Source organism: Cucurbita pepo, chromosome 5, assembly GCF_057944985.1.
Source record: "Cucurbita pepo subsp. pepo isolate OVF chromosome 5, ASM5794498v1, whole genome shotgun sequence".
Lineage (NCBI taxonomy): Eukaryota > Viridiplantae > Streptophyta > Magnoliopsida > Cucurbitales > Cucurbitaceae > Cucurbita > Cucurbita pepo.
In genome coordinates, this window is record NC_141802.1 from 17,235,391 (window position 1) to 17,255,278 (window position 19,888).

Below are 19,888 nucleotides of genomic sequence, written 5' to 3' on the forward strand. Positions count from 1 at the left end.
TAGTGTCAGTGACACATTCAACACAGCAGTTGGACTCACGTGCCTTCCAAAATAAAGAGTCTTTGAGCATTCTGCATACAATTAGCCAGTCTTGCAACAACAAAAGGATTAGATGTCCTCTCATGCTATAGTTTCCTGCGGCCCAAACCTGGTGCCACATTAGGTTAGGGAGTTGGACGATAATATCTCCTCCACATCCCAAAGCGCGCTGCCCTCAGTAATCCAAGCCAACCCACGTTACTGACTAACAGTGGTACTTCAAAACATTCATTTTGTCACCGTACTCGGCACTAATGTCAAGTCATAGCTAAGTGAATAAGACACCGATTATTTCAGCATTTCTCGAACACGAAAAAGAGAGCGAATAACAAGTCAAAATCCTCTAAATCTTCTTTACACAACGCTGCTAGATTAAGACCAAGAAGATTTCAAGCCATACAAAGTAGAGGGCTCCACAGCTCTCTTGTATTCCTCTACTTCACCGATGTCCCGTGAACCAATTGAAATATATCTGTTATTGGGCTCTCTTGATTTAAATGCTTTTCCACCTTTCATTCAAGACCTTCAAATTTCTGGATAGCTGCAGCATTAATGGCCTTTCCCCCTCGATCAAGCTCGAGACCGACAACTCTCGTCCCGTGATTCCAAAATTTTGAACATAATCCCTCATGATATCGTGCATGTATATATTCACCTCTACATGATATCAAAGTCATTTCCTTTTGACACCAAATATCGTCTATCATACATCAACAACGACATAACCTGGGAATTTAGCATAAGGAAACAAAACGACATTAGCTAATTATGGGGTTGATCATGAGTTTATAAGTAAGTAAGAAAATACTTCTCTATTGGTACGAGACCTTTTGGGAAAACTAAAAGTAAAACCACAAGAGCTTATACTCAAAGTGAACAATATCATACCATCCGGGACGAACCTGAACTTTTATGTGTTTCCACATATATCAAGTCGTTTTTCGTCCATTAAGCGTGCTACTAAACGAATTAGCCTCTAAACTACGAGATAAAGAACATTCACTTGAAGAACTCTCCTCCAGTTCTACTTCTGATGGATTATTTTCGTTCCTGTTCGTGTCGTTCGATTGTTCGAACGACGAATCGTGCTTGCTTGGATGAACGAAAGGCGGTGCATGTCGGGAGGACTGCTGCTCAGTCATGGAATTAGGAGCTATGTATTGGACGAACGGGGAACATGGGTTTGCTATCACTCTAGGATTTTGATTTCCGAAGAACATGTAAGGCTGCGAGGTTGGATGTAGAGGAAATGGCCCTGGTGGCATTGGCATTGGCATTGGAAATGGAAAGGGAGCAGGGGCCATGACAATAGAGTTGGTAGCCATGAGTCTTTGCTGATATTGAGAATTGAGATTCTGATTATCAGATTTGAGTGAGGCCTTCTCTTCTCTTAGATTATTCTTTTCCTGGGCTAGCTGCAAGTGAATAAAAGTGCATGATGAACTAATATTAACTTCTTGGAGTAATATAATCGTCTAGTGTAATAGCTCAAGCCCACCGCTAACAGAGAGTGTCTGTTTTGACCCGTTACGTATTACCGTCAACCTCACAATTTTAAAACGCGTATGTTAAGGAGAGGTTTCCACACCTTTATAAGGAATGTTTTGCTCTCTTCTCCAACTGATGTGGGATATCGCAATCCACCCCTCTTGGGGGTCAGCGTCCTTGTTGGCATACCATTCGGTGTCTGGCTTTGATACCATTTGTAACAGCCCAAGCCCACCGCTAACAGATATTGTCCGCTTTGGACAGTTACATATTGTTGTCAGCCTCACGGTTTTAAAATGCGTGTGTTAGGGAGAGTTTCCACATCCTTATAAGGAATGTTTCGTTCTCCTCTCCAACCAACATAGGATCTCACAATCTGCCCCCCTTAGGGGCCCAGTGTCCTGGATGGCACACCGCTCGATGTCTGGCTCTAATACCATTTGTAACAGTCCAAGTCCACAGCTAGCAAATATTGTTCGTTTTGGCCCGTTACGTATTGTTGATAGCCTCACGATTTTAAAACGTGTCTGTTAGGGAGAGGTTTCCACACCATTATAAGGAATGTTTCATTCTTCTTTACAATTGATGTGGGATCTCACAATCCACCCCCCTTGGAGGCCCGACGTCCCCGCTAGCACACTGCTTGGTGTCAGGCTTTGATATCATTTGTAATCGCCCAAGCCCACCGCTAACAGATATTGTCCGTTTTGGCCCTTTACGTATTATCGTCAGCCTCACAGTTTTAAAACCCGTCTGTTAGGGAGAGGTTTCCACACTCTTATAAGGAATGTTTCGTTTTCCTCTCCAACTGATATGGGATCTCACAATCTACCCCCCTTGGAGGCCCAACGTTCTCGCTAGCACATCGCTTGATGTCTGGTTCTGATACCATTTGTAACAGCCCAAGCCCACCACTAACAACTATTGTCCGCTTTGACCCGTTACGTATCGTCGTCAGCCTCACGATTTTAAAACACGTCTATTAGGGAGAAGTTTTCACACCCTTACAAGGAATGTTTTGTTCTCCTCTCCAACCGATGTGCGATCTCACAATCCACCTCCCCTTGGGGTCTAGTGTCCTTGCTGGCACACTGCTCGGTGTCTAGTTATGATACCATTTGTAACAGCCTAAGCATATTGTCCGCTTTGGCCTGTTACGTATCGCCGTCAGTCTCACAGTTTTAAAACACGTATGTTAGGAAGATCTTTTCACACTCTTATAAGGAATGTTCCATTCTCCTTTCCAATTGACGTGTTAACACGTCTAGCTTTATTAGTATGCACATAAAAGTAAATCTATATCACCTCACGCGATTCTTCTGTTAATGTTGCATACTCAGTTTTCAGTTTGTTTACTTGAGATGTCAAATCCTTCAGCAACTGAATTGCATCCACTAAAATGGTTGCTTTGTCATTTTTGGGCCTATCAGGATCTGCAGAGTTACAGATAACATCAATGTAAGTATCACTAATCGAGTCGACTGCACAGACAGTGACGCCAAGAATAAATAATTGAGAAAGAAAAATGTAACCGTTCAAGCCCACTGCTAGTAGATATTGTCCGCTCTGGTCCGTTACATATCGTCATCAGTCTCATGGTTTTAAAACGTGTCTGCTAGGGAGAGATTTTCACACTCTTGTAAGGAATGCTTCATTCCCCTCTCGAACCGATGAGGTGAGGACGTTGAGCCCCCAATGGGGAAGATTCTGAGATGCCACATTGGTTGGAGAGGAGAACAGAGCGTTCCTTATAGGGGTGTGAAAACCTCTCCATACCAGACGCATTTTAAAAACCGTGAGACTGACGGCGATACGTAACGAGCCAAAACGGACAATATCTGCTAGCAGTGGACTTGGGCTGTTACAGAAAATGACATGATACGTCCACGTTGAACTCGGAAAAAGAACAAGAAAGCAAAAACGATGCGTTAAGGAAGAAAATCGAGACAAGAAGTATAAATGATTGTAGGATTAGAAAAACAGGCATTGTGGGAACATATGAAAGTGTTTTCATTTCACCTAAAACTCTTCCCAGCTCAACAAATTGTTCATTCAATCTGTCCCTTCTTAGTTTCTCTCTATCAGCCTTCTGAACTCTTCTAGCAGCTGCAGAATCCTTCAATTCACATTCAGACCTTTGGCAGCGGAAACAGAAAATTGATATCATAGCCAGTAAGCTATTGCTAATTCATGTTCTTAAATCAATAGAAAACATAGTTCAACAACAGTTCTTTCATTAGCTCGTTCGAACGATACAAGTAAGAAATACTATCTTCATTGATACGAGGTCTTTCGAGAAAACCAAAAGCAAAACTACGAGAGGTTACGCTCAAAATGGATAATATCATATCATTGTAGAGGTCGTAGTTCCTAACATAGTATCAGACTCATGCCAACTTAACTATAACAATAGAATCCTCAAGTTTCGAACAAAGAAATCGTAAGACTCGAAGGTATAGTCAAAGGTGACACAAGTGTCGAACAAATGGTGTATTTGTTCGAGGACTCTAGAGAAGGAGTCGAGTCTCGATTAAGGGGAGGCTGTTCAAGGACTATATACGCCTCAAAAGAGGCTCTATGGTGTGCTTTGTTCAAGGGGAGGATTGTTGGGAGAGAAGTCCCGTATTAGCCACTTATAAACCCATAATCATTCCCTAAATTAGCCAATGTGAGACTTTTCTTTTTCATCCAACACCTCCCCTCGAACAAAGTACGCCTCCCCTTAATCAAGGCTCGACTTTTTTTTTTTTTTTTTTGTAGTCTTAGTCATTTTTTATTATGCCTTCGATATAGGAATGACTCTCCACAATGGTACGATACCATGTTAGGAATCACAGATCTCCACAATGGTATGATATTGTAACATAACCTTTCCTGGCTTTGTTTTGTGCTCCCCAGAAGGCCTCGTACCAATGGAGTTAGTATTACTCACTTATAAACTCAGGATCATTTCCTAGATTAGTCGATGTGGACTTTTCTTCTTCATCCAACCGACAATATCATATGTGGAGGTCGTGGTTCCTAACCGTGCTCAACCAGATAATCGAAACATCGGAAAAACAAAAGGAATTTGAAATGGCGGATTCTAGAACAGACCTGGAGCTGGATTGGGAGCGATTTGGGTGCCCTGAAAGCTCAATGGAGGGTGTGACAGGATTCGGAATTGGAGCGTCGCGTGGTTGATCCATGGCTGCCGGAGACATCCACCGGTCCTCGTGAAAGTGGCGAGGTTCCGTCGGGACTAACTGTTTGACGACGTCTCTGTAGTTCTTTCAGAATTCAGATGCATCTTCGATGCAAAACACTGTGGATAAGATGTCGGCCAGTGGAAAGTTCAAACTATTCATGAGAGATGGAAACGTAAATATATTTTTATTTTTATGTTCGCTCCAAAACTTATTTAAGTTTTTACTTTAATTTTTTTATTTATTGTAATAATAGATTTATAATATTAAAGACTAAATTAGTAAAAGTATTCTTTTGTATTTTATTTTTAAAAAAAATTTAATTATATGCTTAAACTTAAAAAACGAAATCTAAAAAATAATTTTAAATATATTTTTTTATTATAAAAATTATTAATATTTTATTTTAAAAATACCCGCGCTTGGACTTGGAAGCGAGCTACAACTACCTTCAATCAATGAATGAATGAAAATAAAGCGAATAGAAAGTCAAAAAGGGAGGAAGACTGTGTTGGTTGTAAGAGATGTGAATCTATCTGTCCGATAGATTCCTTGAGTGTTCGCGTTTATTTATGACATGAAACAATTCGAAGTATGGGTTTAGCGTATTGATACGTTCTCGAAAAGCCCCCTTGAATCCATTTAATTTATTTTTTACAGACAAAAACTCGTGCTCGAAAATAAATAAAATAAATTAGTTAACCATTTTGTTTTATTTTTTAGTTTGTTATTTTATTATTTCTCATCTTAATCAAATCGTTTGATAAAAGCATCCTAAATTATTAATAATTTTAGCGAATTAAGATTAATTACAATATTTAAAAATGGTAGCACTCAATTATAATTAAAAATAATTTATTTATTTTTTAATTTCATAAATATTGGACGAAGTTTATGATGTTTCTATCTACAAAATTAAATTCAATAAAATTCCGGATTACCGCTTATTGCTCCATCTGCGATCCATTCCGAAAGGCGGCAACTAGGGACCGTGTGACGCAGAGCGCGCCGGCGACAATTGTAGAAAGATCGGAAGAAGATGTCGGGCATGGGAGATGGATACGTCGGCACTGCACAAGACGCCGTCAGGATTCGAAGACTCGAGAAGCAGAGGGAAGCTGAGCGCCGGAAAATCCAGGAGCTCAAGGCCAAGACTGCCTCCGACAAAGGACAGCCTGGTCTCCTTCAATTTGGCTCCAGTACCTCTGAGGTTCTTATTAAATTTTGATTTCTCTGGCTTACATCGTTTTCGAATTTCGACGGTGGATTTTGCGACCAGTTATTTAGGTCTTGTGTTGAAATTTTGTTTAATTCTTGTTGGTGGTATTTCAGATTCTTGAGACAGCATTCAAGAAGGAAACTGTTGGTCTGGTGACGAGAGAAGAGTATGTTGAGAAGGTAGAGAAAGAAAATATGATATGAACACTTTTCCTTTTACTGTTAATAAAAGCATATGTAAATTGTAAGCCGTTTGTTTTTTGTTGATTTAACCCTAGAGAGTGAACATTCGAAACAAATTTGAGGAGGAGGAGAAGGAGAAACTTCAAAAGCTACAACGAGAGTGAGTTTTCTCATTGTCTTCTTCTAATTAAGGCGTTGTTGATGGATTTATAAGTAAGGAATACATTTCCATCGGTATAAGGCCTTTTGGGGAAATCAAAAGCAAAGCCATGAGAGCTTATGCTCAAAGTGGACAATATCATACAATTCCGGAGAGTCGTGATTTCTAAGGTTCCCTTCATTGTTTTATTTCCCTGTCTTCAGGGAAGAGGAACTCCAATTGCAAAAACGCAGGAAAAGGAAAATAAGGGGAAATTCACGTTTGTCTTTCTCTGATGATTTTGAGAATGGAAGCGATGAGGACGATGATAATAGTAAGCATTTTTCTTGTTCTATCTGAAATATATTTCATTTTTGTACGACGAGACTTATGTAGTATAAAACTCATACCATTTTAACGTAATAGTTTGAAGGAAATCGACTTCTCGTGTCAGTGCCCAGATGTTGTAACTTATTAGCCATGACCACTTAATAATCCAAACTTGTTCTTGTGTTTCATAGAAAATTTGGAGCCAAGGAAGCTTGGGCGTGATAAACTTGGGAAAGATCCTACAGTGGAGACTAGCTTTTTGCCTGATAGGTGTGGCATCCTTCTTTCTCTTACTCTCCCTACATCTTATATATATTTTTGGGACTAATGTTTTAGCTTAGGGGGATTGAGGATTCTATTACAGTGAGCGGGAAGCTGAGGAGCAAGCTGAGCGTGAAAGGCTTAAGAAACAGTGGCTTCGGGAGCAGGAGCAAATTCGAAGTAATTTTATATTTGAGCCCTGTATAGATCTCATGGTTGCATATTAGGTGATATGGTACCGGACGAAGTAATTAAATCTTTCCCTTGTGTCGCAGGCGAGCCACTTCAAATTACTTACAGTTATTGGGATGGAACTGGGCATAGACGAGTCATTCAGGTTTTTAATGATCAACTAGGAATAATCCTGTTTTCTTGTCGCTTCCTGAGCTCATTTGAGTCTTGTATTTGTTTTTTGTTTTCTTTTAGGCACGAAAAGGTGATAGAATTGGAGAGTTTCTGCGGGCTGTACAGCAACAACTCGCTCCTGAGTTTCGGGAGATTAGGACTACCTCGGTAGAGAATTTGCTATATGTGAAGGAGGATCTTATAATACCACATGTAATATAACTTCGAAATCGTTGTGATATTATTTTTGGTCTTTGCTTCTGGGTGAGTGTGCTGAGTTTTTTGTTCTATTGTGCAGCAACATAGCTTCTATGAGCTTATTGTGAACAAGGCTAGAGGCAAAAGTGGCCCGGTAAGGCTTCTTTAAGCATTTTTTTGGAAATTGTAGTTCGTGTTCGCTTAATGCATAAAAAGTTCATGTTTTGGATGTTCGAATGTCTTTGAGAGTAATCATTCCAGAATTTGTTTTTCACTGCCTCTGATTTAGAGTTCAGGTTTATTGATACACCTCATTGAAGAACAATTTTGTTATTTTTAATGAGCTATGACTACCCTGTTGTCATGTATTTGCAATTCTTTGATTCTTATCAATTCTTTTGATTCTCAGCTTTTCCACTTTGACGTACACGAGGATGTTCGGACAACTGCTGATGCAACAATCGAGAAGGATGAGGTATATGTTTTAAATTTATTTTGCGTATGCATTCTTGTTATGATTGCTCGACAATGTAAGTTCGGTGAAGTTGGTGGAAGCAAAGAGTAGCTTTATACATGTCTTATCAAATTCAATAGTACATTATGTGCATTTGATAATATGCGGTTTCCATTTATGTTATTTCCCCTCTCCTTGGCAAAATTTGATCAAACACACGTTGCAATGATAAAAGTCTAGCAAGAAGTGTTAATGTAAGAACTCAAGTCTACCGCCAGCAGATATGGTCCTTTTTGGGCTTTCCCTTTTGGGTTTTCCCTTTCGGATTTTCTCTCAAAGTTTTAAAACGAGTCCGCTAGGGAAAGATTTCTACATTCTTATTAGGAATGCTTCGTTTCCCTCTCCAATCGATGTTGGATCTCTCAGTTGACTTAGTAAGTCTAGCAAGAAGCGTAATGCAACAGCCCACCACTAGCAGATATTGTCCTCTTTGGGCTTTCCCTTTCGGGCTTCCCCTCAATGTTGTAAAACGAGTCCGCTAGGGAGAGGTTTCTACGCCCTTATAAGGAATGCTTCGTTCCCCTCTCCAATTGATGTGGAATCTCCGTGTTAACTTAGTTTAAAATCTCGGTCTATACATAAAACAGAGGAAGAGGCCTATAGTTATGTTCTTGATGATACTATTACTATTCATTTTTTTAAAACTCATCATTTGTTTTTGTTCTATTTTCTGACAGTCTCATGCTGGGAAAGTTGTTGAGAGGCACTGGTACGAGAAGAATAAGCATATCTTTCCTGCTTCAAGATGGGAGGTAAGCTTCTTATCTCTTGTTCTGCTGGTAACATTGTTCGTGTTGACGATTCTCCTTGTCTGGTAATTCCATAAACTTTAATCCCCTCCCCGTTCGTTGCAGATATACGATCCAACCAAGAAATGGGAGCGGTACACCATCCACGGGGATTGATTCTATGACATACAGCACGGGTAGTATGATTTATGCCCTGAATCCTCAGTTTTTTTCTTACCTCTGCTAATACTATGCACGCTTGAGTATGTTTGAAATAAGGAATTTGAAATTAACTGACAGATGATATCAAGCCCTTTTTTCATGGTATCCGTTTTCTTTTCTTGTTGTGAATGGGGATGTGTATTGTGTTATTTAAGCATTTGGCTCGTAGCATTGAGATAATCATATTATTCTCTTTAGAAAGCTGTTTAGTTTAGGGTGGAATGAGCTTACGTTTACGTTGTCGTTAGATCGATTTCCCTCTCGTTGAACTTCAAATTGTTCGAAATGTTGTTTGTATGGAAGGACAAGAGGCAGGGCAACAATACGAGTAATTGTTTTTGTATAAGATTTCATTTTGAATTAGATAAATAATTTTTAAAATTGATATGAAAGATATGACGTCGCACAAACTCAAACCGGAGACCTTTAGTATGTTAGACTGTTCAAATTGTTATTTATACGTAAGACAGGACGAGAGCAAGGCAACAATACGAGTAATGTATTTATATAAGATTTCCCATTGTGCCTAACTTTAGATTATATAGATAATTTATAAAATTGAAATTTATATATAATTCATAAAATTGAAATAAGAAATTTTGCATCACTTAGATCAATGTGTTAGATTACGAGATAACTAACTATAAATTTAGTATATATAAATATTTATTTTAATTCTAAAATCATACTCACATTTTTTTTTAATATACCTATTAAATCTATAAATAATTTATTTTTTATGTAAACAAATTAATGCATCATGTTTCAATAATAATAATAATAATTCCACTTGAAGCCAACATTTTTTAAATTAAGTAAAAATTTAAAGTTTTTAACTTTCGGTCAAAGTGATGTATTTCTTTCCATATATCAATTTTGTGCTAAAATTACTTTTTCATTTGGTAAAAGAACTTGGATTTACAAATATTTTATGTTATATTTAAATATTCTAATATTTAAAGGGAGAATTCCATTTATTATTTAAAAGAGCTTTTTCTCTTCTATTTTTTTTAATTTTTTTTTATTGGACACAAGTCTCAAAATATTTTATTTATTTATTAGAGGAATTTAGTCTTTTTTTTTTAACTTGAATATAATTCAATACATCAATTTAAATATAATTCAATTAATTTTGATGTACAAAAGTAAAATATACCATATACCAGTATAACTTATTTTGAGTTAAATATAAAAGATGTCGAATAATATATATATATATGTATGTATATATATGTGTATGTATATATATTATATGTTATTTTATATTATTGAGGAGCAATAATATATTAATGAGGAGCAAAATTTGAAGGTAAATTTTATAATTTAGGAGTGAATTTAGTAATATGGCCAAAGCGATTTGACCCGAGAACCTAAGATAATCCACGCGTTCTTCACTGATTGTCTTTCTCAAGCAACGCACCTACGCCACTTTAGTATACGGAGCTCTCAATCATGGCGTCGAAGGCCTTCAGGATTTTCATTTTTGCACTCCTCCTCCTTGCGTTGCCTTTTCTCCAAGGTTTTGCCTCCTTGATTCTGTATTTAGATTTTTTTTTTTTTTTTTTTTTCTTATGTGCATATGTTTAAGCTGTTATCTTTAATTTAATCGAATTTAGAGTTTGCATGCGCGGTTATGGTTTCAATTTTCCATTTTTATCGAGAGCCGATGTATGTCTCTCTATTTACATTGCATTTGTATATCTTTCAATTCATGTATATCAAGAGCCGATTTTCTGTTGGATTTGTGCGCGTTAGATTTTCTGAATTCCAGCTATAATTTTCGCGGTAATTTCTTTTTTTTCAACATTTATATGCTGTTCGATTGTCAATCTAGTGCTTTTCGACTCTCATTCTAGCTGATTTCAGTTTGAAAACTTCCCCTTTGAACGGATGCACAAAATGGATTGGGTAGCGTTTTTAGCGTATCCATATTAACCGTATAAATTAAGCTCGATCTTTGGGTTCGTTTAGGGACTTTGACACGCGAGATTCAAACGTTTTCGTTCTGATTAAAAGCTGTTTTAGTTCTTTCGTTGAAAGTTGTTATCCATCTTCCACAATGTGATGAACTTTTATGTATAATTTTATTCTACTTAGATTATATATATTTCGTTTTTTCCTTTCCTATAGTTGTTAGATGTCAATCGGATGCGAGTGTGGAATCTGAAGAGGCCGTTAAAGATATCACTGACTTGGGGACTGTTGGGGAAGATGAGCAAGATTTTGGTGACGGGAGCTTTAGCCCGGCTCCAGGGGTTGATACCGTGTGTGTTTTCCCCAAAAATAGCGCACGTAGTGAGTATTCCATTTAAGTTGAACAGAAAAATATTATTCTGAATACGATGTAAAATAGTGTAATCAATCTATAAGTTCCCCAATTGCAGTTGTGGTGGCAGGAGAAGAGGCCGAGCTATTAGCAGGAGTGAAAAATGATGGTAATTGACCCTTAATTATCAACTAATTATGCTGTATTATTAATATTTCTGTTTATAATCAGCAATAGATGGCATTTTTATAGTTCATTTGGTGCCTTATGTGGCTTTAATGATAGTTAATCCATGCTGTCTTGTCTCCTCAGCAATGCAAGATTTCCAGTTTGAGTTTCTTTCTGTTTTTCCAATTTCTGCAGTGTTTAATCTTTTTATTTGTAATTGTGAGGCTTACTAGGGCTTGGGTGCACAAAAAACATTGAGGTTGCCCTTTTACCTCAAGCTGCAATTTAAGAACTTTTTCTTGAAAGGATTGTTTAAAATTTCCTTCACATATTCTCAATGGAGTTACTGCTGTTCTCCCATATATATATATATATATATATATGTATTTTTTTTTCCTTTTCCAATTGCTGCTAGTTGTTTGATATGTTTCTTACTTCATTTATTTTTTATGAAAAAACAGGGGACTCTAGCTTGAATGTCATTGCAATTAAAGCCAGTGTTCATTACACTTTTGATCACCGAGTACTAATTCAAAATCTTACCGCACAGGTAATGTGAAAGCATGGTTAATGTATATGTGCGCTTTTCATCAACTCACTGAATATTTATCTGGTCTGCTATCTGCAAGCATGATTTTGTGCCAATAAAATTCCAGAACTTTTACTCACTGGGCTTAAGTATTCGTGATATAGCAGTCATTTCACTTATGTTGTATATTAGGGGGGTGAATTCTTGATTGAGTTAAAGCTGTGAGATATGAACCAAATCTCTGGAAGCATGGCCTTTCTCATCTCTTGGAGCTTTGTGCCTGCTTTAGCTTATTAGAATCCATAATACAAATCACCTTTCTTGAGCCACAAGCTTAGGAGGAGATACTATTGCTGTTCGACATTATTAACATACATTAACAGTAATTACCTGCCACATATACTCGATACAAGAAATGGCCACTAGATAAACTAAAAGAAGTGCATAGGTTAAGGCCAAGAAAAGTGGAGGCACTACAATCAGGTTAAGATACTGCATTGATTTTTGTAGTTGAACTTGTGTTGCATTCTTTTATGTAGTCCTTTCTACGTAGATAATCACAGAAATAGTAGAAAATTTGTAATAGAGTTGTAGAGAACGTGTGGAATTTGAAGATATAGTTTTCTGTTTCCTCTTGGATTTCTGTTAATTTCTTATTTTGTGATTATGAGCTCTTCAGATTTTTGCGAATTCTATTGTAGGTGTGTTTGGTCTCCTTAACATAGTTTTAATCGTTTACAAAGGGATGCTTAATCTCACACTATATTTTTGGCTTTTTCGTGAAGTCCTTTTTCGCACATAACTTGAGTTCTTTATTCTAAAAAAAGTAAAAACGAAAGGTCTTATTTATTTTTTCTAAGCTTTCTTATGTGCCTGTATGTACATATTGCTTGCTACAGCGTTTTGATTTTAGTTGATTACCTTCTATTATTTTCTTACATTTATGTTCTTGTTTTGGTTGCAGCCTTTTAATAATGCATCAGTACCAGCATCCTCACAAGCAACTTTCCCATACTTTTTTGCTGTCAGCAAATATCTTCAGGTCTTTGTGTTGCTGTGATGGTCTTCTACATTGAAATTTGATGTGTTGTTTTCAAAATTATTTTTCTTTGGTCTGTGTGTTTTTGAACTTCAAGCACGCATACCATAAAAATAGCTAAAAGGGCATTTCTTCTCTTTGTGCAGCCTGGGAATTTTGATCTTGTTGGAACCATCATTTATGAGATGGATCAGCATCCATATCAGAGTACATTCTTCAATGGTACCATTGAAGTTGCTGAAGCCAGTGGTTTTCTCAGCATTGAATCTGTATTTCTCGTTACCCTTGGAATTGCACTAATCGTGTTGCTTGGCTTATGGATTCATGGTCAAATACAGAATCTTTCCAAGGTACACATCTGCTGAATCTAAATTTTAGGATTTTTTTTTTCTACTTTTGAGCAGCAAACTCTGAATATCAGTGTTGAAGATTCATATGCAGCGTGCCTGTGGATGAATTATGTTTAACTGTAAAAAAGGATTCGACTAGCTGAGTGTTTAATAAATCTGCTTACAAATTTATAGATTGATTGGGTAATTCCCCTCGCCCAAGGGTCTATTTCTTATCATCTTTTTTCTGTATTGTTTTGGTCAATCAAATCTTCTCAGTTTCCTATGAAAGTTGATTTTTAACAGGTATATTTTCACTAAAATTATTGCATTTATTTTGCTTGGGAAAATTTTGCATCTATTTAGCAATAAGTTTATATAATAGATTTTGAGAAGAATCATTGGCTAACAAAAGACCATTGGTTTCTTTCCTCTACAGCAAAACTGGACGTGATTTTTATACTTGTGGGTTTTAATTTGTTTTAGCTCCTTGACTAATTGTAATTTCTGTCCTTTTTTTAAAAGAAAATAGTTGTTGCAGATTGGAATGGATTTTTGTGATTTCGTTGGTTTAGGTTGCGAGGACTTCTCATCTCTTCACTTTGTAATTATTCCCTTTCATTGGTGAAGACCGATCTCGTTAAAATCAAATAAATAGGAAAACTCTTGTATTTCCTTTTCTTTTCTTTTCTATTTTTTTTAGTAAAACTGTTATATTTTTTTTATTTATTGGAAATTAGATTGGAATTCTGAATTTCTTACCCTCATGATCATGAGTTGATGGCTATTGACTGTTCTATTGCTCCAACATTTAACATTCTCTATTTAGCTTCTTGACTTCACCCCGCGCGCCCATATTAAGAAGCTATCTTACAATGCTCTTTTATTTGGTTAGAAAACCAAGAGGGCTCCTAAGGTTGAAGTTGGAACCAAGGCTTCAGATGCATCATTAGACGAATGGCTTGAGGTAAATTCATTGGCTTGTAATTAAATTTGATTAGAATTTTAAAGTCGTTTCATCTCACTGCTGACTGAGACTGATATATTCCTCTCTTTGATATGCAGGGCACTGCATATTCTCAGTCATCGTCAAACAAATTAAAGAAAAAGAAGTAAATCACTCATCTTGTCTGCCTCTCCTTTTCTTCGCTAGACACGTACCACATAATACGCACTCTTGTCACTCACTTAGGCATCTGAATTGTATAAGAGGCGCATCGTGATACCAGTTTTTGGAAAATAGGCCAGTTTAGACTTTGGAGAAGAGTTATTCAAATTTGAACTGACGCAGATATGATATGAATAGCCACGATAGAGATTTTTTAATTTAATCCAATTTTTTTACCATATTCTTTTGTTTGACGGCATTATGGTGTGTGGAATTCGAATTTATGTACATATCTACTAAGCTATCCTCACCTTGACTTTCTTGACGTTACTTGTTGATATCTAATTTTCCTTTTGATAGGATTGCAAGGTCTGAGTACCTTCTAAAAATGCATTTTAGTGCTCCAATCATCACTAGTTTTATTTGTTCTTTTTATCCCTTTTTAGAAGAATTTACTTGTTATATTTTGTTGATATCCATTGTACCCAGCCAGCTTCCGAGAACCATTGGTTGTCAAGATAACTCATATTAGATTGATGACCACCCTAACTTGAATTCACTTATTTTATGTCTTTTATTAATTACAGAGTTATTTCTGACCATTATTATGCTTAATATAGGGCTTGATTATTCATTATAGGCTTTGAATTTTCAAGAAATAAACACCAAAAAGATGCACAGGTAAAGTGGTTGATTTCTAGCAATATTCATCCAATTGAACTCCCACTATACCTATTGAAGAATCATTGATAAACTTTTAGTTCCTAAAAGGTAGCATGTGGGATTTGACCTTTGTTGTATCTGTTATTAGCTTCTGGTGTTCCTTTTTAATTCTTTGAGCTGTCAAATCACATGAAACCAAACCAATTATGCAGTTGTAGGTAGGTCGGTTGTGCTGTTATTACCATAATTGTATTATTTTCTTCCCTTTTTCATGTGGGGTGGTGGTGGTTTCCTTTGGTTCACGTTTCTTGGTTTCCAAAATTTACTACACCAATCTGTCAAACATAGCAGTTGATGTGCAATTCATTAAAGTTCCTTTTTGCCTTCTGCCTTGCTTCAAACTTTGTTCTTATTCCAACCTCCTCGTTTGAATGCCAAAACTTTTTGCCTCTATTAGTAGTTAAAATCTAGGTGCACTTTCCATTAAAGTTCTTGATTCCATGTGTTATGGAGATACGGTTGGATGATGCCAAATAATAATCAGTGATTGTGATTTTCTTTTTAATTATGTTCTACCCTCCCTGATATATTGTTTCTAATAATATATTTGCTATTATTGTTAATATTTATTTAAATGTTCATTGTCTACTTTCGACTTTATGGTCGAAAGCATATCTAGATAGATACTTGAAATTCTTTTACTGTTCGTGAATGTAATTGTATTTTTCTATTAAATGATGCATTATTTTTAAATGTTACTAATGTGGCAAGTAGCAAGTGAAGGAAGTACAATTATTTTCATATTACGGTAATATTAGAATTTTACTCGATGGAGACATTGAGTGCATGATTGTATGTTACGTACAACAATATCCACATGTCATGTCTGCGTACTTTTTATCATGCTTGAATGTCCTAGTGCATTGTTTGTATGCATGCTATACTGGAAATAGCAGGCTCATGATTGTAATATATCATAAATCGGCTTATGGTTTAACTACAAGTTCATAACGTAAATGAAGATCAAAGTTAGACCCAGTCAATAACCATATTTCCATTATAATCCAGAGGCCCTCCTTGTTGAACAAAATCACACCAAAGCTGTAAACATCTTTCTCAATAGGAATGCCCGAATAAAGATATTCAGGTGCAAGATATTTCATTGTTCCTGTCGGTATAGTAGCTTCTCTTGTATTCAAACAGTGTTTATAAACTTCTGCCATACCCAAATCCCCAAGCTTAGCATTGAACTCCACAGCTCAAACTCCGAGTTAACTAGCAATCTACGTAAAATATCATATGTTTCAAATATTTTTTCTTCAAATTGATCATATGAAACTCATTAAATGTTCAGATCTCCACCCTCGCACTTGTATACTTGTAATACAATAAGAAGTTAACAGCTGGACTCCCACAAGTGTTGATAAGGTGTCACGTTGAAATTAAAATCCATTAGGAAAAGTGGCTTGAGATCCATCAAACCTCCAACTTTGGAGGCGTTTCATTAATAGAATAGCCTTTCATTTAAGCCTTGGTAGTAAATAGGGCTGAAAGTTAGCTAAGTCTGCACAAGCTTTGAACGTGCTTGAGGACTGCTATGCACCACAATTGGTTGATCTGAATGATTTTGTTCATTGATGAATGATGCTGTTAATGAAATGCCTCAAGTATTTGTTTGGGGTCGATCATGCCACGCAAAAAATGAATTGCATAGAGTAATGTCAACGTTTGTAAATGTGAGATCCCACATTGATTGGAGAGGGGAACGAAACATCCTTATAAGAGGTGAAAACCTATCCCTAGTAGATACGTTTTAAAATCGTGAGGCTGACGGCGATACGTAATGAGCCAAAATAAACAATATCTACTAGTAGTGAACTTGAACTATTACAAATGATATCAGAACCAGACACTAAGTAGCGTGCCAACAAAGACACTGCCCCCAAGAGAAATGGTGAGATCCCACGTTGATTGGAGTGATGAAAAGTAAGGGTGTGGAAACCTTTCCTTAATCGATGCGTTTTAAAATCGTGAAGTTAACGGCGATACATAATGAGCCAAAGCGGACAATATCTACTAGCAATGAGCTTGAACTATTACAGTAAAGTTGTATGAAGTAGTTTGAGTACACAGTTAAGAACAGTACCGGATTGATTGTCATAATCACGGAGATACAGTTCATCATTTCTATGCGATGTTATTAATTTAAGCTCAAATTAGAAGGATCGTAAGGTTGAAATTAATGAACCTTTCATTTTTCCAAGATGTGAGGTTAATAAACATGTCAACTTCCAACCATATTTTGAATATGTTTCCACTATCACTGTTCAATATGTTACCATCATTTAGATTTCTTTTGTTTTTGACTTTGTTTTCCATTGGCTGTTCAACACAGTTACCATTTCCCTTTACTCTGAAAGGAAGCTTAATTATGTGATATTCGTTAGCAGTAGGTTCAGAAAGGTGTGGAAGCTGAGACCATTTTGATTGCTCAATAAATGAAAGAAAATGGCAGTTGAGTTGGTTTCTGGCTGGTGTGGCCAAGACTTCCTCATGCATTGCAAAGCCAGTCCTTATCATTTAAGGGCTCCCCCTCCTACCACATGTGACATGCCCTTAAGTCTCAAAACTCTGCTTTTTACTCACTTATCTGCAGCTATATAATGAGCTTCATCTGTTTCATTTCTTGTACACTGCCCCGAAGCTCATAGCTGCTGCTCGATCTCGGGAGAGTTGGTTTCGGGTCAGATTTGGCATTGTGGTTTCACCATGAGGAATCCTTCTCTGTTTGGAAGGACACCCTTGTTGTGCTTCTTCTTGGTGTCATTTGTATTTGCTGCAACCTTGTGCTATGCTGATGTGAAGACGGTCGAGGTCGTTGGCGTTGGCGAATGTGCTGGCTGCAAGGAGAGTAACATCAAAACTAGTCATGCCTTGTCAGGTATGTATGCCTTATAATAACTGTTTTTGTGAGATTCCACATTGGTTAGAGAGGAGAACGAACATTCCTTATAAGAGTGTGGAGACCTCTTCTTAGTAGACACGTTTTAAAACGCGAGGTTGACGGCAATACGTAATGGGCCAAAGCGGACAATATGTACTAGCTGTGGGTTTGAGCTATTACAAATGGTATCAAAGCTAGGCACCGAATGGTGTGCCAGCGAGGATGCTGGGCCTCCAAGACTGGTGGATTGTGAGATCCCACATTAGTTGGAGAAGGGAACGAAACATTCCTTATAAGGGTGTGGAAACCTCTCCCCAGCAGACACGTTTTAAAACCGTGAGGCTGACGGCGATACGTAACGGGCCAAAGCAGATAATATCTACTAGCGGTGGGCTTGAGCTATTACCAATGTCATCAGAGCTAGACACCAAATGGTTGCAAGCGATGACGCTAGCCCCCTAAGGGGGGTGGATTGTGAGATCCCACATTGGCTGGAGAGGGGGAACGAAACATTCCTTATAAGAGTGTGGAAACCTCTCCCTGTCATACGTGTCTTAGAACTGTGACAATATCTACTACCAGTGGACTTGGGCTGTTACAATTCTTAGACGTTTTTTTCACAATAAAGTAACCAAAACATGTTTGGTTGCAGGACTAAAAGTAGCCATAGATTGCAAATCAACCGATGGCCACTTCAAAACAAGAGGAATTGGAGAGCTAAACGAAGAAGGAAAGTTCAAAGTATTGCTTCCAAATACCATTGTGAAAGATGAAAAATTAAAGGAAGAATGCTATGCACAGCTTTACAGTGCATCAGCCACCCCTTGCCCTGCCCATCATGACCTTCCCTCCTCTAAGCTCATTTTGGTGTCCAAATCAGACCAGACACACACCTTTGGGCTCTCAGGTAACCTCAAGTTTTCACCTCAAACTTGCACATCAGCCTTCTTGTGGCCATCTTTCAAGTACCCTCCCCTCCCAAACTTCCCTCACTTCCCTTTGCCTCTCCCTCTAATCCCCAAGTTTCACCATCCATACTTCAAACACTTTCTCCACCCATTCTACAAAAAACCAACTCCACCACCGGTTCCCATTTACAAGAAGCCTAATCCTCCTCCTGTCATCAAAAAACCCCTCCCACCGCCGGTTCCTGTTTACAAAAAGCCTCTTCCACCACCGGTTCATGTGTATAAGAAACCACTTCCACCGCCGGTCCCTGCTTACAAAAAGCCTCTTCCTCCGGTTCCTGTGTATAAGAAACCACTTTCACCACCGGTTCCTATTTACAAGCCTCCCATCCCAAAGATCCTACCACCACCTAGTCCCATTCCATTTTTGAAGCCAAAACATCCCTTCTTCAAGCATCTACCTCCCATTCCAAAGATACCCCATCATCCTTTCCTTAAGAAGCCATGGCCTCCCATTCCTCACTTCCCTCCTCTTCCCAATTTCCCACCAAAGTACTTCTCCCACCACAAGTTTGGAGGTTTCCCTAAACACCCACCTCCTGCTTCTCATCATTAGCCTATTATTGTCTTCAACATGGTATTGTGCAGTGGAGGTTTAGTCACTTTCAGCTGCTGCAAATAAAGCTCCAGTTTCTGGCATAGAAATGGATTCAAATCAGCGAGTGTTAATAGGAGCAGGACTGAACTGTTGTTTGTTTTGTTTTTACATTTAAACTTAGATTTGTGTGGATTGTTATGATTGTTGTGATTCTGTAAATTTATTGAACAATTTTTCGTTTAGAAAATTGTACTCTCATATTCTTGCATGTTGTTGTTCTTTATTTCAGAAATGGAAATGAAAAGGTACAAATGCTTCAATACTTTCTTGTTTATAATATATTGTTTAATTCCTTTTTAACTTCAAATTTAGTTTTTTTTCACAAGTTTTAGGACCATTTTTATTTTTGGTCGAACGGGAAATGGGTCGAGGAGAAATTGAAATTCTAGAAATCCCACGTGCCGACTTAACCTCATTGTAGTGCTT

The 19,888-nt window shown here is 37.4% G+C and overlaps 4 protein-coding genes across 6 annotated transcripts; 3 read left to right on the forward strand and 1 right to left on the reverse strand.

Annotated features, from left to right (window-relative positions):
- Positions 1 to 308: 308 nt before the first annotated feature.
- LOC111795182 (transcription factor bHLH121-like) lies at positions 309 to 4,893 on the reverse strand. 2 transcript variants are annotated; one of them, XM_087123738.1, is made up of 5 exons: positions 4,624 to 4,893; positions 3,547 to 3,662; positions 2,833 to 2,960; positions 942 to 1,454; positions 309 to 765 (listed from the first exon to the last, which is right to left on the reverse strand). In XM_087123738.1, exons 1-4 carry the CDS (start codon positions 4,728 to 4,730, stop codon positions 969 to 971), a joined length of 837 nt encoding a protein of 278 aa, XP_086979864.1. In that variant the 5' UTR covers positions 4,731 to 4,893; the 3' UTR covers positions 309 to 765; positions 942 to 968. The 2 variants fall into 2 exon arrangements, with proteins under 2 accessions (XP_086979864.1, XP_086979863.1); XM_087123737.1 differs by having other exon boundaries at positions 928 to 1,454.
- A 736-nt stretch (positions 4,894 to 5,629) lies between these two features.
- Positions 5,630 to 9,004, forward strand: LOC111795180 (protein XAP5 CIRCADIAN TIMEKEEPER). Of its 2 annotated transcripts, none has more exons than XM_087123736.1 (12): positions 5,630 to 5,922; positions 6,045 to 6,110; positions 6,209 to 6,273; positions 6,477 to 6,579; positions 6,773 to 6,852; positions 6,947 to 7,023; positions 7,119 to 7,180; positions 7,270 to 7,401; positions 7,487 to 7,540; positions 7,796 to 7,861; positions 8,578 to 8,652; positions 8,755 to 9,004. In XM_087123736.1, exons 1-12 carry the CDS (start codon positions 5,752 to 5,754, stop codon positions 8,803 to 8,805), a joined length of 1,002 nt encoding a protein of 333 aa, XP_086979862.1. In that variant the 5' UTR covers positions 5,630 to 5,751; the 3' UTR covers positions 8,806 to 9,004. The 2 variants fall into 2 exon arrangements, with proteins under 2 accessions (XP_086979862.1, XP_023533233.2); XM_023677465.2 differs by having other exon boundaries at positions 5,631 to 5,922; positions 6,477 to 6,586; positions 6,774 to 6,852.
- A 1,181-nt stretch (positions 9,005 to 10,185) lies between these two features.
- On the forward strand, positions 10,186 to 14,528 carry LOC111794690 (translocon-associated protein subunit alpha). Its single transcript, XM_023676799.2, has 8 exons — positions 10,186 to 10,369; positions 10,981 to 11,145; positions 11,235 to 11,285; positions 11,746 to 11,834; positions 12,778 to 12,855; positions 12,999 to 13,202; positions 14,077 to 14,148; positions 14,247 to 14,528. Exons 1-8 carry the CDS (start codon positions 10,303 to 10,305, stop codon positions 14,295 to 14,297), a joined length of 777 nt encoding a protein of 258 aa, XP_023532567.2. The 5' UTR covers positions 10,186 to 10,302; the 3' UTR covers positions 14,298 to 14,528.
- A 3,041-nt stretch (positions 14,529 to 17,569) lies between these two features.
- Positions 17,570 to 19,667, forward strand: LOC111794812 (proline-rich protein 2). The gene is made up of 2 exons (XM_023676963.2): positions 17,570 to 17,893; positions 18,549 to 19,667. The coding sequence occupies exons 1-2, from the start codon at positions 17,722 to 17,724 to the stop codon at positions 19,418 to 19,420; spliced, it is 1,044 nt and encodes a 347-aa protein (XP_023532731.2). The 5' UTR covers positions 17,570 to 17,721; the 3' UTR covers positions 19,421 to 19,667.
- Positions 19,668 to 19,888: the final 221 nt, after the last annotated feature.